Genomic DNA, 27,171 nt, shown 5'->3' on the forward strand with positions numbered 1-27,171 from the left:
ATTCAACCGTCAAGTCAATTTTAAACAAGGCTAACCATGTAAAGAGATCCTACAGAGGAACATAGAACACAGAGTCTTACTCTACAGACCATATCCTGACGTTTGTTTTGGGAAATCAGAACTTTGACTTAGTAAGTTGTTTAAAACCTGGCAGATGTGCCCCATCAGAGGTTTGACAATGGCTGAGTTCAGAAACAGTCATCACGTGGTCCCTGAGTAACATCTGTCTCCGGGCCTCCCCAGGATCATCCTGGCTTTCTCAACTCTTTGGTCCATTTCACTCCTGGTAAGTTCCTTAATGCACTAGGGTTCCAAGACATATTTTCTTCTGCTTTATGTATCCTAAGCTCCCTTCAGCTTAACACTGAATATTGGTTAATTAACCATAGTTTTTCATGTAATATTTTATTAGATCATATTCATTCTATTTCCAAAAAAATGAACTTTGATCAATGTGGTGAAAAATCCATCCGCCTCAAACTAAACATGGTGAGAACAAAAAACATTCCTATTCAGTAATGTGAGTCTTGGTTGGAAAGCTTTTTAAATATGTCCACTGTAATTATATAATAAAAGCATTGTATTCCCACATTAGAGTATCAGATTTAAAAAAGGAGGGAGTAGTACAAAAACCAATAGATTTGCTCTAACAAAAATCAGTTCCACTGTAATATAATTGCTATTACTGGTTTACGGAGAAGAGTCCCAGGTATAGAAATACAAAGTAGTAACTGAATTAAAGATCTTGGGCTTACTTTCACCAGCAAATTTATTATTTAAAGCCATAACTAAATGTTAAGGATCACATATTTCTGTTAATATTTTTGATAAATATGCAACTTCTTCATAAGTGTAATCTATTTTGCATGAGCAAGTTAAAACATAAGTGCTATTTAAGCATAGCTAAATTTTCACGGAAATAGAATGACAAATCATTTTAAGAAAACAAATGACCCATTGCTTGATGTTAAGACTATAGGCACTTGAAAGGATTGAAACTTCATGATCTGAAATAGCATAAATAATATAACATTCCCTCCTCAAAGTCATGATATATTTTGCAATTTGGCTTTCCACTCTTGTGGGCCTCGTTTATTTTGCTAGACTGTACCCACAGATATGACTATATATTAGGAGAAAGCCAAAGTAAACCCTCCGACGTGTACCATCTTCTTAGTAGTTAGGAAAAACAAAAACCAAAAATGACTGGATAATACGCTGTTAACATTTGCTAACAGAACATTAAAATGTAATACAAATGAGTATGAGCTTCAGAATCAAAAATTCTTTTAGTAAATTATGCTCTTTAACTTTCTTCAACTTGGAATAAAAAGAAAACAAGGTGGAGTCTTGCCTTATGCCTTTATTCACATTGTTCTTTGTACCCTGTAAAAACTCTAAGCTTAATTAAAAAAAAAAAAAAGACTTTGGCTCAGGGTATCTTTTTAATCTTCTTGGAATGGTTTTCTCCCCTATCTTCTCCTCTTGAGTTCTATCTTGAGTCTCCCCATCATTTTGGTCATAGTCTTTTTTTTTTTTTATGATAGCCACAGAGAGAGAGAGAAAGAGAGAGAGGCAGAGACACAGGCAGAGGGAGAAGCAGGCTCCATGCACCGGGAGCCCGATGTGGGATTCGATCCCGGGTCTCCAGGATAGCGCCCTGGGCCAAAGGCAGGCGCCAAACCGCTGCGCCACCCAGGGATCCCCCCTTAGTCATAGTCTTTATTTCTTAATCCTATTTTAGTTTCTAAAAAACATATAACACTATCAGGAATCCCATGACATAACTTATGTGTGTATTTACCCTCTACTCTCACATGAATGACATCTGTATTATTCAGAAGTGTTTCCTCAAAATCTAGAAATAGTGTAAAATATACTACTTATGCATCAATAAACAGTTCTGAGTGATGAAATGTATAGTAAAAGAGACAAAAACCTTAATTATGTTCTTAAAATTCAACATTCAAATTCGACAGATCACTTAGGATTGTGATCAGAAGCAACCTACTTCCATTTTATTAAAAGATAATGACACTGCAAGGGCTTATTATGTGACATAATGAATGTGAAGTACTTATCTCTGTGTCTGGGATGTTCTAAAAGCTCAATAAATGGTGGCAGCTACTGTTATAAATTTATCTCTAAGGGGGGTTTTTTGAGGGGTGTAAGAGGAGGCCTGACTGTTCCTACTTTTGCTTTCCTGCCCATTAGAAGACCATGAAGTGGTCTTGCATGGGGCAGCTCACACACGCAAGAACACCATTTGGCCACACAAAATACGCCCATTTGTTCGTGCACCCGTACTCATATGTTATGGTAAATGAGCAGTCTTGGAAAGAAGGCAGGGGCAAGGGAGAAGGGGGTGTGATGGAGCAAGAGCTTCTTGGATTCATTGATCACCTTGGTTAAAACACTCTTGTGGTCTTCCTAGTGTGACCAAATGGACCCGCAGCAGCCTCCAGAGAGAGCTACTGAGAGAGTGTATCACTGTGTCGTACCTAACCTGCTGAACCCATCCAGTCCATGGTCCCCTCCATAGACAAAAGATAGCTGTACTCCTTCTCCTTGTAATAGATTTATTGCTTTCTGCCTGCTTTTCTCACAGTGTTCCAGCTGGCATGAGCTGTCCTCCCAGACACATGGTTAGTGTCTTGTTGGGAAAAGAGCTAAGCATTAGGGAATTAAATTAGACACACTAGCATAAGAAAGCAGTACTTGGTAGACCGGGTTGTTCTTCTATTGCTTATATTTCCTCTTTTCATTACTAGTTTTGCTCAGGAATAGTAATGAGTGAAAGTAGTTTGGAAATTTCTACCTCAGGTCAAAACCAAATGGAAGACAAAGGCAAGTACTCTGTTGATACTGTGGCTGAACTTTGAATGCGGAGCAGGGTGACATTTGGGGCCTGGATGGGGCCCCTGGGTGGCTCCATCGCTTAAGCGTCTGACTCTTGATTTCAGCTCAGGTCATGACCTCAGCCCTGCATTAGGCTCTGTGCTCAGTGGCGAGTCTGCTTGAGATTCTCGCTCTCCTCTCTCTGCCCCTCCTCACCCACAGGCGTGCGTGTCCTCTCTCAAATAAAAATGTAAGTCCTTAATATTCGGGGCCTGTATGATAATGAAAATGGTAATTTGGAGACAACTCTGGAAAGGATGAAATTCCTTGGGAGATAAATCAGGTTGCTTGATCTATTGCTCTTCGTCACAGGACACTGTCTTTTTTTTTTTAATTTTTATTTATTTATGATAGTCACAGAGAGAGAGAGAGAGAGAGAGAGAGGCAGAGACACAGGCAGAGGGAGAAGCAGGCTCCATGCACCGGGAGCCCGATGTGGGACTCGATCCCGGGTCTCCAGGATCGCGCCCTGGGCCAAAGGCAGGCGCCAAACCACTGCGCCACCCAGGGATCCCCCAGGACACTGTCTTTACAACGCTAAATTCTTTTACTTTGTGACAAAAAGACAGCAATTCACCATTCCATTGTATTACCTAAAATACAGACAGTTTTAGATTACTAAGGTGAGACTTGATGCTGTTTTATTATTTGTGAGAGAAGACCATTAGAAAACTTGATTAAAGTCAGCCACGTGATAACTGTGTTAAAAAAAATAATAGCTCACTTAACATGGATGAGATATTATGCTAAACTCTAGACGTGATTAATAATCTCACTTCAGTTTACAGCTAATCCTATGAAGTACTATTGTTACCTGGATTTTACAGATGTAGAAACTAAGGGTTAGAGTTTTAAAATAACTTGCCCAAGTCATAGTGTCAGTAGGTAGCACAGTCCAGGTGTTTGTAATATTAAAATTAAAATTAAAAATTAAAAAATAAAAATTAAATGAAAAACCTTCAGGCCACGTTTCAAAACCCACTTTGACGTGTGTGTACGGATTGGATGGTTCCTCCTCCTAATCGTTCCAAAAGAGACCTGAAAGGCATAGGTCCCTTACACACGAAGAATAATGGGTTGTTGACATGCTTTCATCAGCTGCCTCGATCATTCTGCTCATCAAATTATGTACTGAAATAGTATTCTAAAATAATTATATGTAAAAATATGAGGTGGAAACAATCCAAACCCACAAGCCACATCTTCTCTTCTGTGGCTATGCTAGGGTAGAAAGGGACATTATAACTTACGAAGAAGGCAGAGGGACTTTGTAAAACATTCTCCAAGTGTATGAAACAATTGTTTTAGTATTCTGAGTAAAATAGGCACATTTTAAAACTTAGAGTAGATGAAACTGGTTTTAGGTTGACATTTGAAAAAAAATACCTGGATATTTGTAGGGTTTTATGTAAACAAACCAATGTGTTTAACCGTGTATGTATTTTGGCTTTCATTTACCAATTGATTTTATTCATGCTGATGAACTTACATGTGTCAATGAATATGTTTAGAGAAAAACAATATGCATCACTAGAAAAATGGGAACATTTTTTACCCCAAACGTTGATAGAAAACATGTGTCAGATAGCATCTGTCTGCATTTAAGTCGCACAGGACCTGGAGGAAGAATTGGAAAAAACTAAAACCACAGCCATAGGCGAATATTGTAGATAGTGGAACATATTTACACAGCACAAGGAGAATTTACTTTGCAATGGTTCAGTTCAACACAACAACATGAACAGTTAAACTGGATAGGAGGGTTTCTAAAGCAGAAGTATTTGACTTGAATATGTATGTGGACCAAATTATCTAGATAATTTTGTAAGACACTCAAAATAAGCTTTAGGTCTCTGTATTGAAATGATTTCATGCATCCTCTTAAGGATTGGTTTGGCTTTTATGTTAGATATTTTATTCATAATAGGATTTCATTTTATTATTTCGAAATTTTGCCCATAATATGGCCTTATTTTGGCTCTCCAAGGGAAAGTGTGGAATATCCATGTATCACAGAGTAAGAGAGTTAGAAGCAATTTATTTTTGCTAGTGGACTCATGATAACTCTATCTTTAGAAGAGAGTAGATGCCAGCAGGTCATTTTTAAAGTTCTTAACTTTCAAGCCAGATTGAGGTGGGAGCAGATTCATCAGAAAGGTGTATTTCTGTTCCCCAGAAATTTCTGTTCTGGGGAACAGAAATACACGCTCTCCTAGAGTAGAAAAGGAAGTTTAAGTGTACACGAAGAAAATTAAAATTTAATTAAAAAATTAAAATTGTTTTCAACTAACTACAGTTAGCATTTCATCTACTTATTTTTAATCTTCGCACACATGAATATTACAAACACCAATAGTCAATATAAATGCTGTTCACTTAGTGTTCCTTAGCTCATCCTTTGGCTCTTCTATCATGAATTGCTATTTTCAAAGGCCTCCTTTAGTGTTTGTTTTCCTTCATTACAACTTACTCTTTACAAACATTTCTTATTTGCTGTCTAAGCAAACCTTCCCAGTATTTTGGTCATAATTTGAAAACTATGAAGCTTTGTTGTTTATATACATGTCTTAACCAAAGGACCTAAATATAAGTGTGCTCAGCAGGAAAGGGCAAAATAGGCCAGCTAAGAAAAATATTTTTTATTTTATTTTTCCCATGATGATAGTTGAGTTATTCAAATTCCGTTCTGAAAAAAAAAAAAGAAAAGTGTCTATTAAGCAGTTTTTCCCTAAACAATAGTTGGCACTGCATGGACACAGGGTAAGCTCAAGGAAGGCATTTTAAAATAAGACCACGTGGACAAATTTTATGTGTTCAGAGTGTTCATCATAAAAGAGTGATTACACACACACACACAAAAACACTCATGATACAAATGCCTGGAAAAGAATATTCTTTTCTAGACCTATTCTCACATTCATTGATTTTCTTCACTCTCAGGGAACACAAAGCTCTCCTCCCGGCTGCCATATTTTGTCAAAATAGAGCCACCTTTGCATCAATGTTGACTTTACTTAAATAGTAACAGCCGTCATGCCACTTCTCTGTTAAAAAAACTTCTGAAGATTTTTTTTTTTCCTATAGAATGTCATCTATACTCAGTTTGGTCCCTGCCTGCCTCTCATTGCTCTCATGCGCTGCAAAGTCGGACCAAAGACACCCTAATACGAAAATACCAGCATCTTCCAGCTGTTTCTGTCTTAAAGGACTCCAGCTGGAGTTGGCACACTTGCCCCCAAATGACTGTCACGCTCAGTGACTGACCCAGAGCCATCCCACTCATAGTTTCTTTCTTAGAACCCGCTTCTGTGGAAGGCATGTATGGAAAATCAGTAAATACTAGTTTGGATTGAATTCACTTCTAGGCCCTTTAAAATACTAAAGCTGTGTATAAAAATTGCAGATCTCTAGCTGGAAGAAATTTCAGAGACAATGCAGCTTAAACCTTGCATTTTTAAATATAGACAACCCAGGCCTTCAGCCTAGCTATAATATCCCGGGCACATAGTTTATTTAGGGTAAGGTGATGCAGTGATAAAATTAAATTATAATCTCCTGGAAGTTTCCAGAGGAGAAGTCATTAGTTTGTGTTACGTAGGGGGGATTATCTAGGTTGACCATAGTAATATTGTGTAATTCTGTAAAAGTACAAAATGAACTTTTAAGTCTCTGTAATGAAATCGTTCCTGTCTTCCCACAAGCGTTTTGTTTTGATGTTAAAAATTCAGTTTCAAATGGATTCCTTTGTATTAGTTTAAATATAAGCGATCGGATAAAATGCTTCATGAAGGAGGGAGAACTTGGGTTGATCTTTGAGCCCAGGTAAGGCGGTCGTACGCGGACAATCTGGTAGAGGAGATGTGGGTTCGATCCGAGGAACGCATGACTTATCATTAACAGTGACTTTTCCTAAAATTCATTTCTATATGAATTCCAAATGGCCAGTTCTTTAATTTTATGTGGGAGGACCTCCAGCCCAAGGTGGTAATATTTTTATACCCTCGTGTGGTTGGCTCAAATAGAAAAAATTTGAGGAAAGGTGAACAAACATCATTGGTGGCTGAGTATATATTTTTTATCAATTTATCCATCCTGAACACAACGTTATCTTTCTCAGGGTTGGTGTGCTAATCACTACCACCACCCAGAGACTCCGTGAATAGAACCACCACAAGCAATCATAAACAGGCTATTTAGACAGAACAATCGACGTGGCATGATGAAAAGAGCATGATCTGTATAAGATTCTGATACATAAATCCAAAGTTTTCAAATTAATTAGCTGCAGGATTTTTTTTTTTAATCAATTAACCTCACTGAATCTCAGTTTCTGTGTTTCGGAATAAATTAAAATATTAATCACATTGAGAGATTCACAGAAGAAATTTACGTAAAAGTTTGGTACGAGCAGATTTCTATTCCTACGTATGTCTATCTGCACTGAAGCAACTCGTTTGTCTCTGTTTAAGGAATCACAAGTTTTCTCTAATTAAGATTCTATTGTGAGTGAATCTTGAGGAGAAAAATAAAATGATTCTCGCAGATTTGGAACAGCTACTAGGAATTGTGAATGTGTCTTATTCGGATGATTGTAAATAAAAATAAAATATTTGGTTTCTCTTGCCTTTTAGGAGCTTAAGCTGCCAAAGGATTACCTTGCACAAAAACCTCTTCTTCTCTTTTGTTTGTAATTCTATTGTAACGATCATTCATCTCACTGCTGTGGCCAACAACCAGGCGTTAGTGGCCACAAATCCTGTAAGTAAAACGAGGTTGTTCCCTTAGGTTCAAGAGTTTAGAGGGAAAGAAACGTGTAGGGGGTGGTGGGGGGTGGGTGTGTAGGGTGTCCTGATATGTGTGAATGTGTGTCAGGACTCTATGTTGATATTTTAAGGTCTGGCATATAAAGACTACGTGTATCTATACTCCAGTCTGTGAAGGCAGACACATCTCAGTCTTTCCCAAGTTATAAAGGTTGACTATCCAGAGGAGGAACGTGTCTCTTGGCTTCCATGATTCATATCCATCATACATACCGCCCCCCCCCCCCATTTTATGGCTGGAGTCCTGCTGCTGGTAGGACAGAAAGGGCTTATGACCATGTGACATTCACTCTATCGAATTTAAGAAACCAATCGAAGCAACTGACTACAGATGTAGCTCGAAAACACAAGGCGTGAAAACAGAAAGACTTTAATATGACATATTTGGGATCGGGTTGACTTTCAATAGTTAATAAAACCCAGGGGGAAAATGAATCATACGCCCCCTGGGTAATGCTAACGTCTCCCAAGGTTGGACTTTTAAAGGACTCCACCAGGTCCTCGGATCTCAGCCAATATTTACGAATTGTTTCCTTCTAACCCCTCTGGAAGCACAATTTGTTTTGCTTTGGAATTTTTTTATTGAGGTATAGTTGACACACAATGTCACAGGAGTTTCCGGCGCATGACCTAGTGACTCCACAGCACTCTGCGTTGCTCCCTGGGAGTGTGGCTCCTGCCCATCGCCCTGCACCACCCCGGCCCCGTAGGCCCCGTCAGCGTCAGTGATGACATCTGCCCGCTGCACCTTGCGCTCCTGTGACTCCTTTCTTCCGACCCTGGAGGCTTGTATCTGCGACTCCCCTTTCCCCGTCCTGCACACCACCCGCTCCCCTCCATCCCTGGTTCCCTAGCAGCTTGTTCTCAGTATTATGGGGTCTGTTTCCAAAAGCATAATTCTAATTATGTCCTAATACAAAAGCCATATTTTCAAAACATAAACTAAAATTTATGTACATCATCAGTGTACATCTTTTATGCAAACTAAATGCACATCTGAGCTATATTTAACATTATCGGCATAAATAACAAACATATTTTCAAGTATTTAAGATCATCTGCTTTCATAATGTTTGTGGTATCCGTACGAGAGCTCTGGACCCGGATTCGTGCAGGAGCTTGTATGTAGGGTGTCTATCACGTGGTCTTTTGAAGATGAAGTTATCTAGTTTCTGAAATCAGGAGAGGAAAGGAATTTGCACTGGGGGCATCAACAAACAACACTCTATGCATTTTACATGTGTTTTAGGGTAATTTCCATAATCCTGAAATTCCCTGCACTGTTTGCACATATGCACCCGGACTGCATAACCCTGTGTATGCTCCACTCTCGCTGTCACGGGGCCAGGAAAGGCGCTGGGACAGAATGAGCAACATAAAAATGGGCGGGCGGCCTACCCTTTGAGAGGGACTTTTTCTAGAGCGAAGAGAAGCTTTGTCACAAAGCTGCAGAGCCAGAGATTCTAAATCTCACATTTACATGTGTTTAACGTACAGATGGCAAGCTGTACTGTATTTCTGGGGTGTTCTCAGAAAATTCATTGTTTATGTCAGCAGTGCCCTCCATAGAAATACTTCTGTGAAGCATGTTTAAGTTCTTTTTATCATAGTGGCTTTTTAAATTATTTATTTATTTATTCATTCATTTATTTATTATTTATTTATTTATATATTCATTCATTCATTCATTCATTCATTCATTCATTCATGAGAGGCAGAGACACAGGCAGAGGGAGAAGCAGGCTCCATGCAGGGAGCCTGACGTGGGACTCGATCCCGGGACCCCAGGTCACACCCTGGGCCCAAGGCCGACGCTCAACCGCTCAGCCACCCGGGCTGCCCATATCACAGTGGCTTTATAGATGAATGTTTTAAGTGAAATCAGGAGTAAAAAGCCCATTAGATATGCATGTCTAAAAACTAGAATATATAAAAATTTGAAGCAAAAGTCTCTTATTTCTCTATAATATAGTTGGATAACTCATTTGTACCCTTGAGAGGACTTTGTTATAAGTTACGTCTGACATCGAGATACTTTATTTAAAATTTAATGCGGTGCTCTCTGCCGATGTATTTAATGGAAGAACAGGTTTTATTATTTTTTTTTAATTTATTTATGATAGTCACAGAGAGAGAGAGAGAGAGAGAGGCAGAGACACAGGCAGAAGGAGAAGCAGGCTCCATGCACCGGGAGCCCGACGTGGGATTCGATCCCGGGTCTCTAGGATCGCGCCCTGGGCCAAAGGCAGGCGCCAAACCGCTGCGCCACCCAGGGATCCCCAAGAACAGGTTTTATAAATGTCTGCGGGAAGAAGGCATTGTGTAGAGTCATGAAAACAAAATTGGAATTACAAGACTCGTGTTCAGGGTGTAGCTTTGATCGATGTTGTCCGAATATTAGCAGATCACTTAACTTCTCCAGTATTGAGTTTTCTACCCGTAAAATATGTGACTGGTGATAAATAGTGCTCCACAGAATTAAAGATTAAATAGAACGACCTCTTAAAAGTATTTTAAGCTAACTAACATGCACATCACGATTACTATTCTAGGAGATCCCGCTATGTATTCTCTAGTGTATCTCACTTCTGGTTTTCTCTTTAATGGAAAAAAAAGTTTATTTAGAAAAATAATGATAACTGCCACAAAATATTTATTGACCAGACTGGAAATTGGAAGCTGATGGGAGTAATTGGCTAAATATTTCTGGGAGACGTTTAAATTTATTCTCCTTTCTAAGGGAGCAAAACATATCTCTGACTTCATGTTTACTCCGTGCTTGAAACTTCCTCTTCTGATCTCCTTTAGACAAGAGAAAGTGGAGATCTCAGGAAAAGAGGAAGGAACCCTAACTTTTTCTTCTTTGCACTTACATGAAATCTTCAAACCTCATATTTGAATAAGATAAAATATGGGCTCATTAGATTATTATTTGCTAAGTAATAATTGCATTGATAGCAGTCAAATGCAGGACTTTTGTTTATTGGGCATTCTTCCTGAAAAGGCGTATTTGGAAAATACACATTCATCCCTGTAATAAATTTGGAGTTCACACATTTCCCGCGGTGGGTGGGTGGGTGGGTGGGGGAGGGGTATATATCATTATAAATCTTCAGGGTCACTGGTTAAAGACTGGATGAAGACTTGCCTTTTCCAAATCTGAGTCATGAGTGTATAAGATTTTGTGGAGAGGAGAGAAAATTCCATATTTCTGTATAACGAAGCTACACCAGGCCATTGCGCTACATGTGAATTCACACACTATTGGTGACTTTCTTTCTTTTTTTTTTTTTTTTCTTTTTTGTCACAGGTCAGTTGTAAAGTGTCTCAGTTTATTCATCTTTACCTGATGGGCTGTAACTACTTCTGGATGCTCTGTGAAGGCATTTACCTCCACACTCTCATTGTGGTGGCGGTGTTTGCGGAGAAGCAACACCTGATGTGGTATTATTTTCTAGGCTGGGGTAAGTGCCAGCACCCGTGTCCGCGGACTCACGTTTTCAGAAAGCTCTTGGAGGATGCAGAGCTCCCTGGTAATCAAAATATACTTGCTCTTAATCATCCTTAAACAACATCAGTTGATTAACCTTTGCTTATTGCTGTAAATTGAAACATATATACACTGAGAACCACTGACTCATTGTTTCCAGGAGTCACAGGTCAGTAACACAATGTTGTTGGGCTTTTTTTTTTTTCTATTGAATATTCCAGTGTGTATCTTGGCTAAACATGCAGTGGCTAATACAATAGAATTAGAAGCATGAATTAGGGATTCGGTCTTCATCTTGTTAGAATTTCCTTTTCTCTATGTGCAAAAATCCCTACGCACTGGGCTTAGCCAGCTTTGAAATTCCAGTCTAAAAAAGTTTGTTTTTTAAAAAAATAACATTTTATCTCAAGAATAGAGAGATCAGTAGTCGAAAAAAGCCATACAAAAGATTTTTTCCACACAGTCTCCTGCTGTGCTATTATTCACGCAGCAAATAACAATACACTTCTAGCATATTTTTTCTGCGTTTTTTCAGTTTTTATTTTAATTCCAGTTAGCTAACAGACAGTATTATATTAGTTTCAGCTGTGCAATAGAGAGCTTCAGCACTTCCATCCATCACCCCGTGTTCATCACAAGAGCCCTCCTTAACCCCCATCACCTATTTCACCCCCCAAACCCCCTCCCTGCTGGTGACCCTGTTTGTTCTCTGTAATTAAGACTCTGTTCTTGGTTTGTGCTTTAGTGTATTTTTTAAAAAACAACTAGAATAGTGCAAAATATAAAATGCTGAAAATGAACTCAATTAGACTAGTTTCCAGGACATAACTGAAATTATAGTTATGTACATCAATCTGCCTGTCTACCCAGTAAGACAATAGCTACGGATATACAGAGGCACGGGCACACACACACACAATCGCCAGTGTACGTGGAATATTTAGTGTAGGTCACCTTTATAAAACGTTTCTTCATTTCATGTTGGAAAGATCTGAAGTAGGAAGCTAGAAACATGCAAAACATCTAATACATAAACCCTCTCTCCTCCTTCACTTGGTCAGTCTCAACTTCCCACCTCTGACCGTCTCTGAAATATTAGTTAATTCCTTATCACAGAAAATACATATAAATCCTAAGCCTTGGGGCTTAGGCAGCGCATTTATGGATTTGGCTCTGAAGTCCACTGATTCGGAACGACTTCTGTTAGAAGAAAACACACACACGGACACATAAACCTGAGTATATCAACACCTCGTACTTTGCCATATTTATTGCTTGACCATACAGATGATATTTACTCATATAATGACCAGTTATTTTTGCTCCTAGAGACCCCTGAGTTTCATATTTTATGACACATTTTAGGAATTCCATCTGTAGAGAAGGTTGCCTGTTTATCTTCTTTTTGTCTGCTATTTACAGGATTTCCACTGATCCCCGCCTGTATACACGCGGTTGCAAGAAGCTTGTATTACAATGACAAGTAAGATAATCTCTCTTTCCGATTTCTATTGGAACTAAATAAAATGAAAATCCTTGACATGATTTTCCTGTTTCTTCTCCCCAAGCTGCTGGATCAGTTCCGATACTCATCTCCTCTACATTATCCATGGTCCGATTTGTGCTGCTTTACTGGTAGGTAACTAAAATTTTCCCTTTTTTCATCATGGTTCATATTTCAACTTTATTCCCCGAATCATCTGACCTATGGGATCTTTCGGGATCCTGGTGGACATAAATGACATGTTCACAGTGTTTAATTGAAGACGGGTTAACAAAAGTGTTCTAGCTGAGGAGTTGGCAGGAAGGGCAAAGGAGCTAACTGGTAAGGAATGGCCCTGCACCAGGGCCCTGTAGCGGGAAGTCGTTAATGGTTCTAGACCCACGAGGGGATGAGAGTGTTACTGGGCTTGGGCGGGTGCTGGGAGGGCTGGTCCAAAGGAGCGGTGGCCCCGAGTAGAGGAACACAGCCACTGCCCCAAACCACAGTCTGTCAGGGAAGACGAAAGAGGAAGAAATACTCTAACTTCTCTCTTCTCGGCCCTGATTACTTGGCCAAATGCCGTAGATGTCAGAGAGCAAGCAGCCTGGGCAGGGATGCCGCCCTTAGAGAGGCCTCGGGCTTTCCTGGGAACAGAGAAGAGCAGAGCATAGAGCTGACAACAGGGAAGGGCAAGTGGGAAAACCTCTACACCTGCGATGGTAACGAGAGGGATTTTTCAATAAAGAAAAGAGTCTAATTTGGAAAAAGAGAGTATTGGTTAAGCTGTTGTTTTATTATTATTATTTTAAGTTTTTATTTATTTATTCATGAGAGAGGCAGAGACACAGGCAGAGGGAGAAGCAGGCTCCATGGAGGGGGCCCAATGCGGGACTCGATCCCAGGACCCTGGGGTCACGCCCTAGGCTGAAGGCAGACGCTCATCCACTGAGCCACCCGGGCATCCCTGTTGTTTTATTATTATAATGATCATCACTTAATACTAACACACCAATTGGATGTTTTCAAGTGTGGTCACAGGGAAACAGTCACATTCTGTGTTTTCATTACATTATTTCAATGGGGAAATAAATTCACATCAATATGCTTTTTTTTTTTTCCATAGAGCATTAGAGACCAGAACCCAGTTAATGTCTGAGATTATGATTACGGATGACATTCCATCATATATAAAAAGATAAAGGTGGCATGTTTCTCAGTCAACATTCAGAGCTTCCTAATCCTTGTTTTCAAATGCTTTTTTTTTTTTTTTTACACAGAGATTCTTCTATTGTTTTGCTATATTTGCTAGATGCAGTGTAGCGTACGGTGGTATTAGAATCCTGGTGAAGGGGACCCCTGGGTGGCTCAGTGGTTTAGCGCCTGCCTATGGCCCAGAGCGCGATCCTGGAGACCCGGGATCGAGTCCCGCACCGGGTTCCTGGCATGGAGCCTGCTTCTCCCTCCTCCTGTGTCTCTGCCTCTCTCTCTCTCTCATATATATAAATAAATAAATCTTAAAAAAAAAAAAAAGAATCCTGGTGAAGCCATCCTCAAAGGCTTGTCCCAAAAAGAAGGGAAACTCCTGGAGGCTGAAAGCCTGGCCTTGAAAGCTCCTTCCACCTTCTACTTGCTGTACGACCTGAGACAATGGGATTAATCACTCTGTGTTTCTAGTGCCTTATTGGTAAAATGAAGGATAAATAACAATAGGGACCTCTAGTCCTTTTAACAAGGAGTTCAATGACTTAGTACAGATAAAGGGCTTAGCCTGGCACGTGGGAAGCGTCAAACTTCTGAGCTGAGCCCAGCTCCGTAAGAGGCAGCTGGAAAATTAACGCGTGGGATTCATCGTATCACTATGGGAAGTTTAAAATACCTTAATGTAGACTTTAGTGAGAATCTCACAGGCAGAGGCGTTTCCTTCCTTTCTGCCCTGCATACCCTGGGGACACGGTGACACGCTGCACTTAAGCTGCACCTTACCATACCCCGGCCTCATCGTCCTAGAGAGCTGGCGATAAATCTAGCTCACCCACATCAGGCTGTCTATATCGGAGCCAGTTCTGCTATTTTTAATTTTAATTTTAATTATTTTTTTAATTTTAATTTAATTTTAATTTAATTATAATTTTAATTTTTTTATTTTTATTTTTATATATTTTTTATTTTTATTTTTTGGTGTGTGTGTATGTGTTTTCTGGTGTTTAATCTCTCAGTGCCATTGTGCTCCCTCCCGTGATTAGGGAATAAAAAGAACAGATACCTCGTAAGGTTTCGTAAGGACTAAATGAGATGCATCTTGTCAGCCTGGTGCATAGAATACAATAAACTCTCCAAAAAAAAACGCTTTTTAAAAGTTTCTTGTAATTTCCACACAATACCGTGATTCTGCTCCAAGGCGTGTTCAAAGAACTCAGATGCGTTGTTTGGGCCACGCAGGAGCTTGCAGAACAAATATAAGGCAAAATTTTAGTCCGAGAGCTCTGATTCTGCAGGGGGGTAAGTAATTCAAATGCCTACGTCTGAGAGGGTCAGGAAGTAAGTCAAAGCACTGAGCAAGTGAAGAATGTGATTGCAAGAGACACAGTCCTTGGAAAAGCCCCTGCACATCAGCTCGGGAGGCGGGAGGCGGTGGTGCAGTCAAGGGTCAAGGGTCACATAGAAACATAGCCCATTAAGCGGCTCTGTAAGAAGGGAAGTGAAAAACCATGGTGTTTGCATGAGTCTTTTTCCATTTTCTTGGCTTGAACACAGGGCAGGAGCCTATTTTTCTAACAGGATAAATGGTTGTGTCTTAGTTTAAGTCCTAGGGCTCCTCGCTGGTTCTGATTGATTCCAGGGCCTTGGGAGGGCCTTGGCCGCCGTCTACATGGTCACATGCTTCGGTACAACTTTGACACAGAAAATATTTCGGCCTCAATCAGTGTCTTTCCCCTCAGACTTCCCCTGTCCCATTTCCCCTTGAGCAGGGTGGTATTCGAGTGGCTACAGCACTGTTGGGATCTGGCCAAAGGGAAGTCGACAGAGGACACATTTAATTTGTGTTCAGGGAGAGATTTTTGAGTCAGTTCAGCGTGCAGTTAAGCGGGCTGTCCCGGTCCGGGGATGGCTTCTAGTCCTCCTGCATCCCCGTGCTGATGTGCACCGCCTCCTTCCAGGGACCCCAGGACGGTTTCGTCACATGCAAACGTCCTGTGGTGCCTACATCTATGGGGTCCTTATGAGTACTGGAGTAAACACGAGTTTCTTTTCTCCACCTTCACTTGTTCTGCTCTCAGATAAATGAGATTTCAGATATAGCTCATCTGAAATTTAAAACGCCTATTCCATTCTTATTCAAAATAAATGGTAACATTTACAGACAATAAAGTAGGATGACTTTCCGGTTCCTGGGTTCACATTTTTAAGTCAGATTTGCCATTTTGGGGAAGGCCTTTGCATTTGAAAGTTTCCATATAATAGCCATCTAAACTGCAACATTTCTACTGATTTTATAATTTTTTGATTTTTGCACATAGAGATCATAAAATATTTTATATTCTGAATTTATAAGCAGAAAAAAAGGCATTATTGTATTTTCTTCTGTGGGCTGGTAATAATTTCCACTTAGTCAAAACTTTAAAACAGCAATGGGCGCTTAGGAAGGGATTATAATAAGATGGACGGAATAACAGCTGCTGTGTTGATTTGTCATATTTCCTTCTCACACCTGTTGAAATGGCTTATTCTGCTTTTGTCTGTAGCAGAGACATTCCTGTGTCTATCACCATGTTACTTTTCATAGATGTGTTTCCGTCAGGATCGCAGTGAGCCGTAGATCTCTGGAGCATATGTTCTGTTAGATTCTCTAAGAATAGTAGTGGAGTATTTTTAAGCCCAGTTCTTTTCATACCACATGCCTTAAATCAGCAAATGTATGTTACTTGTTCATTGTTGTCTACGTGAAATGAGACGCCATCGTTGTTATTCCAATTTATGAAGGCGGGCAGATATAGATTACTATATATCAGCATGTAGTTTTAAAAGTTTTATTTATTTATTTATTTATTTATTTATTTATTTATTTTTATTTTATTTATTTTTTAAGTTTTAAAAGTTTTAGAGGATTAAAGCACACATGTTAGAAGTGAGGGTGAAGAAAAAGGAAAGAAAATATAGCATAATATAGCCCCCATCGGGCTCCTCTGCAGTTAAGAGCCATAATCTTATGGAAAGTGTAAAATATGGGACAGGAAAAATAGACAAGCACAAAAGGTATTGACTTGGATAAAGATAAGCTAGTGGTATCCAACGTGAGAGAGAGAGAGATTAAAGCAGAACTCTGTTTCCTAACTTAGTAACCACACTGTTTTTGAAGCTTTATTTTTAAAAAGATTTTATTTATTAATGAGAGAGCGAGAGAGCATGTGCACACAAGCAGCGGTGGGGGGAGGAGCAGAGGGAGAAGCAGACTGAGCGGGGAGCCCAGGGTGGGGCTTGACCCCAGGACCCCGGGATCATGACCTGAGCCGAAGGCAGACGTCTAACTGACGGAGCCACCCAGGGCTCCCTATTTTTGAAGTTTTACATCTCCCTTTCAAAGAGAATGATTTCTCTTGGGGAAAATTGTGAACACACAGCAAGTATGTAATTACGGAAAGTAATTAACAGAAGGCCCCTTGGGATGCCAAAGCTGCCTTAGCTCTAGGATGATCTGGGTTGAACATCAGCTGGTGTAAGCGTACCATCAGCCTCCTTAGAATGATAAAGACACTTACAGTGTTGTCTCGGGGAGTTGTGAGGGTTACAAAAGAGAAAGACAGGAAGGAGAAACCAAAAAGATAAAAATGGTTATTACGGTATATGTATTTGGAAAGTACTAGTATGGACAGTGATACAGAGGAGACACTTGAAAAATTAGTATTTGTTATAAACAATTCTTTATTTGAGCTTTTTGAAAATGTTCAAAAGATTTAATTTGGGGGCCATAGTAAAATTTTTTTTTAAAAAATTGCATAAGAAAAAGAACTGAGAAAAACACTCAGATATTCCTTAATCTGTTCCACGATGATTCCACCATGATTTTTTTTTCTAAAACCTAACTCCATTAAAACTGATGTGCTTGTTAACAAATAACAATTCTAGAAATATAAATTAATATATAAGGCTTATATTCTCTGTAATAGAACGTATTCTTATACAATGAAAATAATCTAAGACATAAAAATCAAAGATCCTTCGATAAGCCTTAATTTTAAATATTAAATAATTTTCAGTATGCCATTTTATTTTTTTTAGGTGAATCTCTTTTTTCTATTAAATATCGTACGTGTTCTCATCACCAAGTTGAAAGTCACTCACCAAGCGGAATCCAATCTCTACATGAAAGCTGTGAGAGCGACACTTATTCTGGTGCCGTTGCTCGGCATTGAGTTCGTGCTGATTCCGTGGCGACCTGAAGGAAGGATGGCCGAGGAGATCTATGACTACATCATGCACATCCTCATGCACTACCAGGTACGATGTCCTGGAATCAGGAAGGCAGCTTGTGAAATTTGGTATTAAATTGCACATAGCTTGGGTTTGGTTTTGACTATGTACGTAGCATGTGGGTTACAAATAATGTGTCTTTTCCGCTTGGAATCAGAAAATTCTATTTTTCTTTTACAGGGTCTTTTGGTTTCTACAATTTTCTGTTTCTTTAATGGAGAGGTATGGCGCTTGTTTTTTATTCCTTTTATCCTTTTCTATTTGTAATAGATCTTTTTCTTTAAAGAAAGAAAATCATGCATTCTCTAGGAACAACAATTTCAAGTTCCATTTTGATCAGGATAAAAACGTAGAATGCAATTCTTCTTCCCAAAAGCTTAGGTCATCCTGGAGTTCAAGAGTAGGGCAAATCTGGCCTCACTTTAAAACACTCCATCAATGACTTTGATTCATGTAGCCTCTGACCTACCTCCTGCACTAATCCTATTAAGTCTGGCCTTTTTCCTAGGTGTAGTGCTAGGCAATCCTTGACCCCATAAAACATACACTCTAACAGAAAAGAGAATTGGTTCATTTTCATGTTCTCCCTTTGTCTGTTTTTTGTTTTGTCTCGCTCATAATATGGTCTTCTTGGATAACAGTTTTATGGTGGTTACAAAACAATTTTTAAAAAATTAAACTCTCAGTTATACAGGAGGACATGCAGTAAGTAGAAAACTTAGGAGAACAGAGTGCTGTCATTTGTAACACGGTGATGTGCTCCTGGATATTTCAAGATTTTTATCCATGGCTTGCCTGATTAGAAAGTTTCAGGTGTTTTAGGGACTGGGACTATGTTTCTTGTGCATATGAACAGTGTTAGAGCTCAGTGGTGATATGAACAGTGGGAGATACTGATTTAAGCCCTTCATCTGTTTTTTAATCCATTTGACAAATTTTAACCTGTTGGAGGATTTTGGTAAATTCAACAAAGTTTAGAAATCTAGACAGCACCCGAGTGAGACTTGAATACCTGGTAACCGTGAAGCTTATCACAAAGCTTCAGACGGGAAACGTATGAACCAGTAGATGTAACTTTATGTGAACTATTCCTAAAAAATACATCGACATTGGAAATCATGTACACATCATAAAAAACTATAAAATATTGCTTCCTTTTGCAATGGTAGTTTACTTCTTTCCCTTGGCGTATAATGAAGTTTCACGTTTGCTTTTATTGATTTTTAAATTTAATTTATTTATTTATTTACAATGGAGCATAGAACTTTCAAACGTAGTAGGCTATCTTTCATATCTTTAAGTGGTGTTTCCATGATTCTTCCGCTATACGGTGAACGAGAGTGACTTTTTCTGAGCTGACGAGAAGTACAGATGGATAATCCAATGAGGAAGAACAGAGAAATCATTTGTTTTGATACTAAAATTTAAATAGCATTGATTATGGACCTCTATAAATCGATGATTGTCTACTCAATGAATAGACAGTCTTATTTGTTGCCTATATGGGTTTTTATAATTACATGTAGGTATGAGAGAAATGGCCTCCGTGCCAAAGAACATGCAATGTGAACTATACACCTCTGTTCCTGCAGGCACAGATTTCATTTTTATAAAGGGTGATTTCTAAATGTTTCTACATTTAGAATGATGATCTACAATCATCACCCCCAGTAAAATGTTTTGTGGCGGGAAGCAGTGCAGAATAAAGGCATAGACCCAGCAATGCATTCAGACCCCAGAGATGCCACCTTGTTCCTGGCTGTCATACTTGGGGGGCAATGTTCTGAACCTCCTGGAGTCTCAGAGTCCACTTTTATTCAAGGGAAATAAAAACACGTTCCTTACACAAGTCCCACAACGATTAGTGTGAGCTAGAAACCCAAAGGTCTTAGCACCGTGCCCCCCCCCCCATCGATGACCAGGACAGTACAGAGTCCTTATTAGGTCCGTCAAATCATTCATTTTCAAAAATACCCGTACAAATGGGAGTGATATTTGTATTGGAATCTATCTCAAGTTGGACTTTTCATTTGGAAGAGTTGCCCGGGGAATATCTAAGCTGATGCCAAACCCTCTTGCTGCACATCCCCCGTGGAAGCAGAACACAACAGACCTTGATCTTCCGCCATGCTCTAAGATTGAGAAAATTTTGGCAGTAAAAAAATTACAATAGTACAAAGTGTTGGAGCCCAGTTGTTGCCAAGTCTTTTGGTTCCTCGTAACATCTCCAATATGTGTCCCCGTTTCTTCTCCTCTCAAGATACAGTCCCTATTTGTGGATGACTCATTTCTCATCTTAAGAAATACTATCATCCCTCCTTTCTTGTCTCTTTGCCTCTTAGTCTTTCCCTCTCTCATAACATGAAGGTACCAGCTGCCAAATTCATTTTATGCAGTTCCAACTATGTCATGTACTTCTTAAAATCATTTGCTCAGGCTTACGTTTCCTGCTTGCTTTCCACAGAGGTCAAACAGCTTCCCTTTAGCTTAGTCTCTACTCTTTTTTTTTTTTTTGACTCTCACATTTTATTTTCTTTTTTTAGCCCAAATCTTCTTATTTGCATTTATCACTATTTAAATAACTGTGGTGGGCCAAATGCTCAGGCCACATTCATCACATCTCTAGCCCACTCAGCCTAAACTGTGGACCCTTAGCATGAGCGAGAGACCTAGTCATGAGAAGGGCCCTCCCTAACCTCATGGGTAAATCTAGCTATACCTGAGAGGGATGCTTTCATAAAGTGAAAAAAAAGATTTATTGAGAATAAGCAAACCAGTATTCTATGATGAGAACTAGATAGCATTTTTATATGGAGCTCTATGAACTATTATTTAATTAATTTAGGTTAAGGAATATAGAGTTGATTCCTTATCAAGTGCTAACGGGCATATAAAGTTGTAATGTCACATTCTAAAAACAGCTGGCCTCACTATTTGTATAACACTCCTGTGTAAAACAATGAAAAATGTTTTCATATCTTTAATAACATCAGGCTATCTTCCCTTCCAATGGCAATTTCCCTTGTTATCTTTCCCCATTACAGTTTTCTCACTAAAAGTGTTTCATAAGTGGCCACTTTAATGTTCTGTCAAACAGGTAGGACATTGTATTAGAGGAAGCAGATGAAAAATATGAATCCTTATAGAGAATAATATAAACAGATGCCTACAAGCCCCGTGGGTCTTTAATTAGGTTCATTTTTAACTTCAGTAAATAAGTCCACACAGTTCAGGAAATTGAACTTCCATGGGTTTTCTGACGATTTAGTCATAAGGAAGAAATAGGGTGATGATTGTAATCAGAGCAGATAGTTTAAGAGCAAACAGATATTTCAAAGGTCATTTTGACTCTTAGAGTTGAATTTAAGCTTTCATTTTTAAGAACATAAGTATTACATTCACAGCTAAGATATTTCTTCTTGTCAGCTGCTTCCCTACATTTATGTAGAATCTTTTGTGTAAAGTTACCTTCCACTTCCTTGCAAGCAGAAACTATATAGTAAATATATTTAGTCAATCCATCATTTAGTAACAAAGTGAAGTGAATTTAGCAGAAAATCAAGACAAAAAATAATTCCCACAAGAAATATCTAGATAATTGGCCAAAAGTCATTTTTGTTATAAATCTTTTAGTATTGTCTTAAAAAGCACCCTCTAAAGACATCCCATTTGTCACTTACTTATGCTTTTGAAGATATTACATATGCAGATATTATTTTAAATTACTTTAATTAACATGCTATTTGGAGAATTAAGAAAGGCAATACTAAACCATGAAGGAAGCAGTAGTGTATTTAATTTTTTTTCAAAACAAATATATTTGTTATCCTATAAATGCTTTTATTTCAAAGTAAATTCACAAGAATTAAGCTATTCCCTTCAGATGCAGTTAAAATATACAAATAAGCTTGAAAGTCCTGAATTTCTGAATTTCATAAAAATACAACCTTTAAAACACTTACTGCATTTCTAATGCAGTACCTGAAATTCTAATAACTTATTCTGAATTCTAACTAAAGAAACCTGTTGACTTTGTATATGTGTCTTTCACTTTTCTACATGCCGAGACAGAGTGAGACAGTAAAAACTTTGTGTTCATTTTAAGTGACAGAGTACAGGAGACTCTAAAAGGACTTTGAAGTATCCCATTAAGTTCTCTCATTAAAAGATCTTCTAGGAATGACAGTAATAGATCGTTCATAATTTGGAGAAGTTCTCTTGATCTATTATTAGACCAAAAAAAATGAAGAGTGAAATAAACCAGCTCTAAAAGCTTAATATTAATCTTTACACATGAATATAGTGAATGGAAAGTTGAGGAATTCTATGTAATTAGGAGAAAGTTAAACAGTTATTGTATGAATACATTTCTGGTACATGGATTACTGGAAAATTGTTCCTAGTGATACTCAGATTCCCTCTGAGGAAGCAATCCAAGTGTCAGAGAGCAGTAGAGAGCTTGGGGAAGACCATTCAAAGCTTGACATGGTTTGGACAGACCTAGCTTAGGTCACAGGACATGGCCGGTACGCTCACAACGTAGAAGCAGATAGGCCCACACTGGGCTGCCCAGTCATCAGACACCCAGAAATATCCAGGTTTCCATGTTGGAGATACATTTGAATATGCTCATTTCTACTCCCTGACTCAATATGAAGAAAATCATGTTTTTCTTTTCTCAGTTTTGAACATGAGACATATTTAGTGTCTCTGTATATGGCCTACCAGTCCCGATCTCTACTCCTAGAGAAGAAGGGAGTCATTAAGTATCAGAGTCATCCTGTCAGAGGGGAATCCAAACACAAAATAGTGGAGCGGTGACATTCCTGCACGTTTTCACAGGCTTATCCCATTTGTAATTGCCTGTTCACACTTTCTTGCTTTTGGGTAGTAAGCTTCAGGAGGACAAAATCCCTGATCATTCTTTCAAAAAGTAGCACAATAAAAATTGGCACATGAAAATCACTCAATAAAAAGTACTTGCTGCTGTTAATGATGATGATGATTTATATTCCCTGTATCCCTAACTTCTTTTCTTTTTATATCTTTTGTCTCTTCTTTTATACTCAATTATATTCTTATTCTATTATTAAGATACTGATATAAAACTGTTACACATGGAAGCTTGCAAATGGGGGTCTAGATTAACTACTTACTTGACAATAATACATTCATATGCATTATTAAAGCTTCAAAGATAAAGCATAGAAAATATTAATGGGGGCAGCCTGGGTGGCTCAGCGGTTTAGCATCGCCTTCGGCCCAGGGCGTGATCCTGGGGTCCCGGAATCAAATCCCATGTCGAGCTCCCTGCATGGAGCCTGCTTCTCCCTCTGCCTGTGTCTCTGCCTCTCACTCCCTCTCTCTGTGTCTCTCATGAATAAAAAAATAAAATTTTTAAAAACAATATTAATGGGTTCTAAAAATAAGAGTAATGCAGTGAATTTCCTAAATTTAAATTTCCTAATGTTCCCAATTTAATTTTTTTAATTAAGAAAATAAAGCAATATTATTCACTAATTAACATCTTTGAGGTTTTTTTTTTTTAAGTTTTACCTAAGTTATTTTATTGTACTTTTAAATACAGTATCTTTATTTCAGATAATGGATTGTTCTTGTCGTTTCTGTTTCTTTTTGATTGACAGGTTCAAGCAATTCTGAAAAGAAATTGGAATCAATATAAAATCCAATTTGGAAACAGCTTTTCCCATTCAGACGCTCTTCGTAGTGCATCTTACACAGTGTCAACAATCAGTGATGGTACAGGTTATAGTCATGACTGTCCTAGCGAACACTTAAATGGAAAAAGCATCCATGATATTGAAAATGTTGTGTTAAAGCCAGAAAAGCTATATGATTGATAATCAAGGGACTACTGCTTAACTATTTTGTGCCACTCCTAATTAAAGGACTTGGATCCATGACTTTACAACCAGAAGACTTCAACATTAAATGAATTTCTTGAATGCCACAAAGAAAACCCGCACATCGATTCAGTAGTGTGTTGTCAAATGTTGAACAACTAGCTCTCTGGGGGAAAAAAAATCCTGATCTGTAATATTTCCAGTTTCTATGGTATATTTCCACCATGGCTGATTTCAGGCTACCAATTTGACTTTACCTAATGTGAAATTGGGAAAATACGAGCACAGTCAACTCGTATAGGCTGGTATGTGTCAGCTCTAGTACAACACTGCATGAATTCACAGACAAATAAGACTAAAAGTTCATATACACCATGGGTGCGATTCTACTCTTGTTGACTAGAGAGCTAGCTAAGGCCTATGGACTCAGAGGAAAAATTAACTTTTCATTTGTGTGTTTTTAAAATCTTTCTCCCATATTCATTGGTGCAGTTTTTTTTAAACACAGCAAGTATTCTAGCCCTTTTTCTAGTTACACTTTCCAATGGACTTGATAAAGAAGTAACCATTTCTGTTGGCTTACCCTTTTCTCTCCAAGAAAAGTGATTGAGTGGAACTGCTATTGGCTACTCATTGGCTGATATTTCACAGTTATATCCAGTTCATACCTGTTTTTTTAGATTAGATGAATAGGATGTAGGACATGCAATCCTACTTTGGTATCGTTATGGAGACGTGTTGGTTGATGTTACAAACACCTTCTCAGCTACTTTCCTATCTTACTACACAAGTGGAAGGGAGTCAGTTTCCCTGTACCTGTAAATAGAAGTGTTGCCCCTTCCATTTCTACTGTGTAGACAACCTAGCAATTATTTTACCTGAAGGAAATCAGTGAAGGATTTCTTACTTTCTTGGAAATTTGTAAAAAAAAAAAAAAAAGTTGTGAAAATAAGCTTGTAAATACTCTGTTATTCTATTTTATAGTCTCAAATCAAATACATACAATCTAGGTAAGTCTTTAAAAGAACAAATGCATAATGTAACAATGTATGCTTGTTAATATCTGATACTGTGTCTGGGCTGATTTTATAATAAAATAGAGTCTGGAATTCTATATTTGGTAAATATTTTAAAGACAACCAGATGCCAGCATCAGAAGTTTGTTTGAGAACCAAGAAAATGGAAATATCTATGATAAGATATAAAATATTTATTAAAAAAAACTCAAGGCCATTGTTTTATTACATTAGCTTAGGTGATTCTTTCATAACTTAATAATAGATATGCTTGACATATTTCTCCTTTTATTTTGACGATGAACTTGCATTCTAATCTAGAAGCTTTAAAGGATTCCTAAGTAATAAATGCCAATCTGCCACTCTTATGGTTTTTACACCATTAAAATGTTACTTTTCTCTTACTGTATAAATATATATGGCTTTGGAAATATTCCAGGTTATTTTTTTTAAAAAAAGATCTAGAAAAAAATATATATATATTCCCCAATACTTTACTAGAGCTACCATACTATACAATACTAAAAATCAGTGAAAGACTTGAATATATCAGTGAAGAAGAATTGTTATCAGAACATTTAAGGACTAATTAAGATGAAAGCAAGCCTTGCTAATGAATTAAAGGGACATTTAAATAGGATTCAGTTTCCCTAATGTTATTTTCCACTCAAATTTCTGAAAAACAAAAATCCCTTTAATTAGTAAAAGTCAATTTGAGAAGAAATCACTTTATGTTTGTGTATGTGTGTTAATTTGCTTAAAATGGATTAAACTAATGACTTGGTAATCATAGTTTCTTTCTTAAGCTGTCAATAGAGCGTGAGTTCAGAAGTCATTTGAAATTGTCCAGGAAGATTATCTAAATTAGTAAGAATTAAATAATGTCGATAGTTTTATAATTTATCTGTGTACATGCAAAGATTTTGCTGTCAGTTTCAGATTTATGGATTTTATAGCAAACTGTCTTAAGAAGGAATTCAGGCTGTTCTCTACTTACTACTGTCCAAATTATACAAAAATTCCTTTAAATAAACTCACTTTTTAGCTTATTATTCAAAGACACAGATTCAAATCCTTCACTTGATAAGGTACACATATTTCCACATTCTTCCAGACAAACTGTCAAATCTCAACCATAAGTTACAGTAGAAAATTTCAAATTCTCCGTGGGCATTCTATTTCTAAATACTGTAATTTTCCAGTATTTTTTTATTGTGATTTTATCATATTAAGTTCAGATCAGATTTCCTTTCTGGCCGAGAATTATCTATTGCAGTCTTCAGGTGAAAGCATCCAATAATTACTCAGTGTTAGTTTTATACCCATATTTTTTTACGAATAATATTTTTAAATATAAGACTTCTCTAAAGCAGAAGTGCTAATTAAAATCTCCTTTATGTCTTACGAAGAAAAGATAAAATCAATACTTTTTAAAAGGAAACTTTTTTGGTATCTAAAGACTAATTAGGGGAATTTCTAACTTTCAAAATATAGATCTATTTTTCTGTAAGTACTTCTGAAAGTCACACTTTAATTAAAAAAATTCTAATCTGTCCTTTTTTAATTTTCTAAAGTTATTTTCCAGTGCACTTATTTGTAAAATATCCATTCTGGAACTTGGTGTTTGCTCAAGTGTAATCCAGTGTACATAGAATTAGTGGTAGGCATAGTGCTGTAATTACTGCTTAATAATTTTTTAAAATGTGAACTTATTTTAATTTCTTTTGGTTTTAATCTGCTAATAGAAACCACCATTTCTTTTATCTGTAAGTCATAAACAAGATATTCTGATCAATTAAAATAAATCATGTTATGTCGACTTAATGTTTATCTCTATTTTCTGAGCATATGAAAATATTAAAGGTATGAGTTAAACTTGATTTTCACTTATGTGTACTGAAGTCCCGAATAATTTACAAACCTAATTCTTTACAGTGGTCAGTGGAATAATACTTAAAATCAATGACTATATCTCTTTTACTCTCTTTAAAATCTCCAGTAAACCAGAAAAACACCCCTTAAACTGTTTTTTTAAAAATTATGGATATGAAAAAATATTATGAATTAGTGTTTCAAGCTACAATACTCCACACAACCTGCAATATATTCAAATTCCTTCCTTGGATGA

At 37.7% G+C, this 27,171-nt stretch overlaps 1 protein-coding gene across 4 annotated transcripts in view; it reads left to right on the forward strand.

The window, feature by feature from the left end:
• The window catches only part of CALCRL (calcitonin receptor like receptor), a 99,537-nt gene extending 72,675 nt beyond the window's left edge, over positions 1 to 26,862 (forward strand). For 3 of the 4 annotated variants that reach the window (XM_055308495.1, XM_055308496.1, XM_055308497.1), the window contains 7 exons: positions 7,530 to 7,656; positions 11,032 to 11,254; positions 12,634 to 12,694; positions 12,780 to 12,846; positions 17,972 to 18,190; positions 18,344 to 18,385; positions 23,809 to 26,862. In XM_055308495.1, the coding sequence (XP_055164470.1) occupies positions 7,530 to 7,656; positions 11,032 to 11,254; positions 12,634 to 12,694; positions 12,780 to 12,846; positions 17,972 to 18,190; positions 18,344 to 18,385; positions 23,809 to 24,024 (955 nt within the window). In that variant the 3' untranslated portion in view covers positions 24,025 to 26,862. The remainder of the gene's footprint in view (positions 1 to 7,529; positions 7,657 to 11,031; positions 11,255 to 12,633; positions 12,695 to 12,779; positions 12,847 to 17,971; positions 18,191 to 18,343; positions 18,386 to 23,808) is intronic. The other variant, XM_055308498.1, reaches the window with a different exon arrangement.
• The last annotated feature ends 309 nt before the right edge of the window (positions 26,863 to 27,171 follow it).

This window comes from Nyctereutes procyonoides, unplaced genomic scaffold, assembly GCF_905146905.1.
Source record: "Nyctereutes procyonoides isolate TBG_1078 unplaced genomic scaffold, NYPRO_anot_genome, whole genome shotgun sequence".
NCBI classification, from domain to species: Eukaryota; Metazoa; Chordata; class Mammalia; order Carnivora; family Canidae; genus Nyctereutes; species Nyctereutes procyonoides.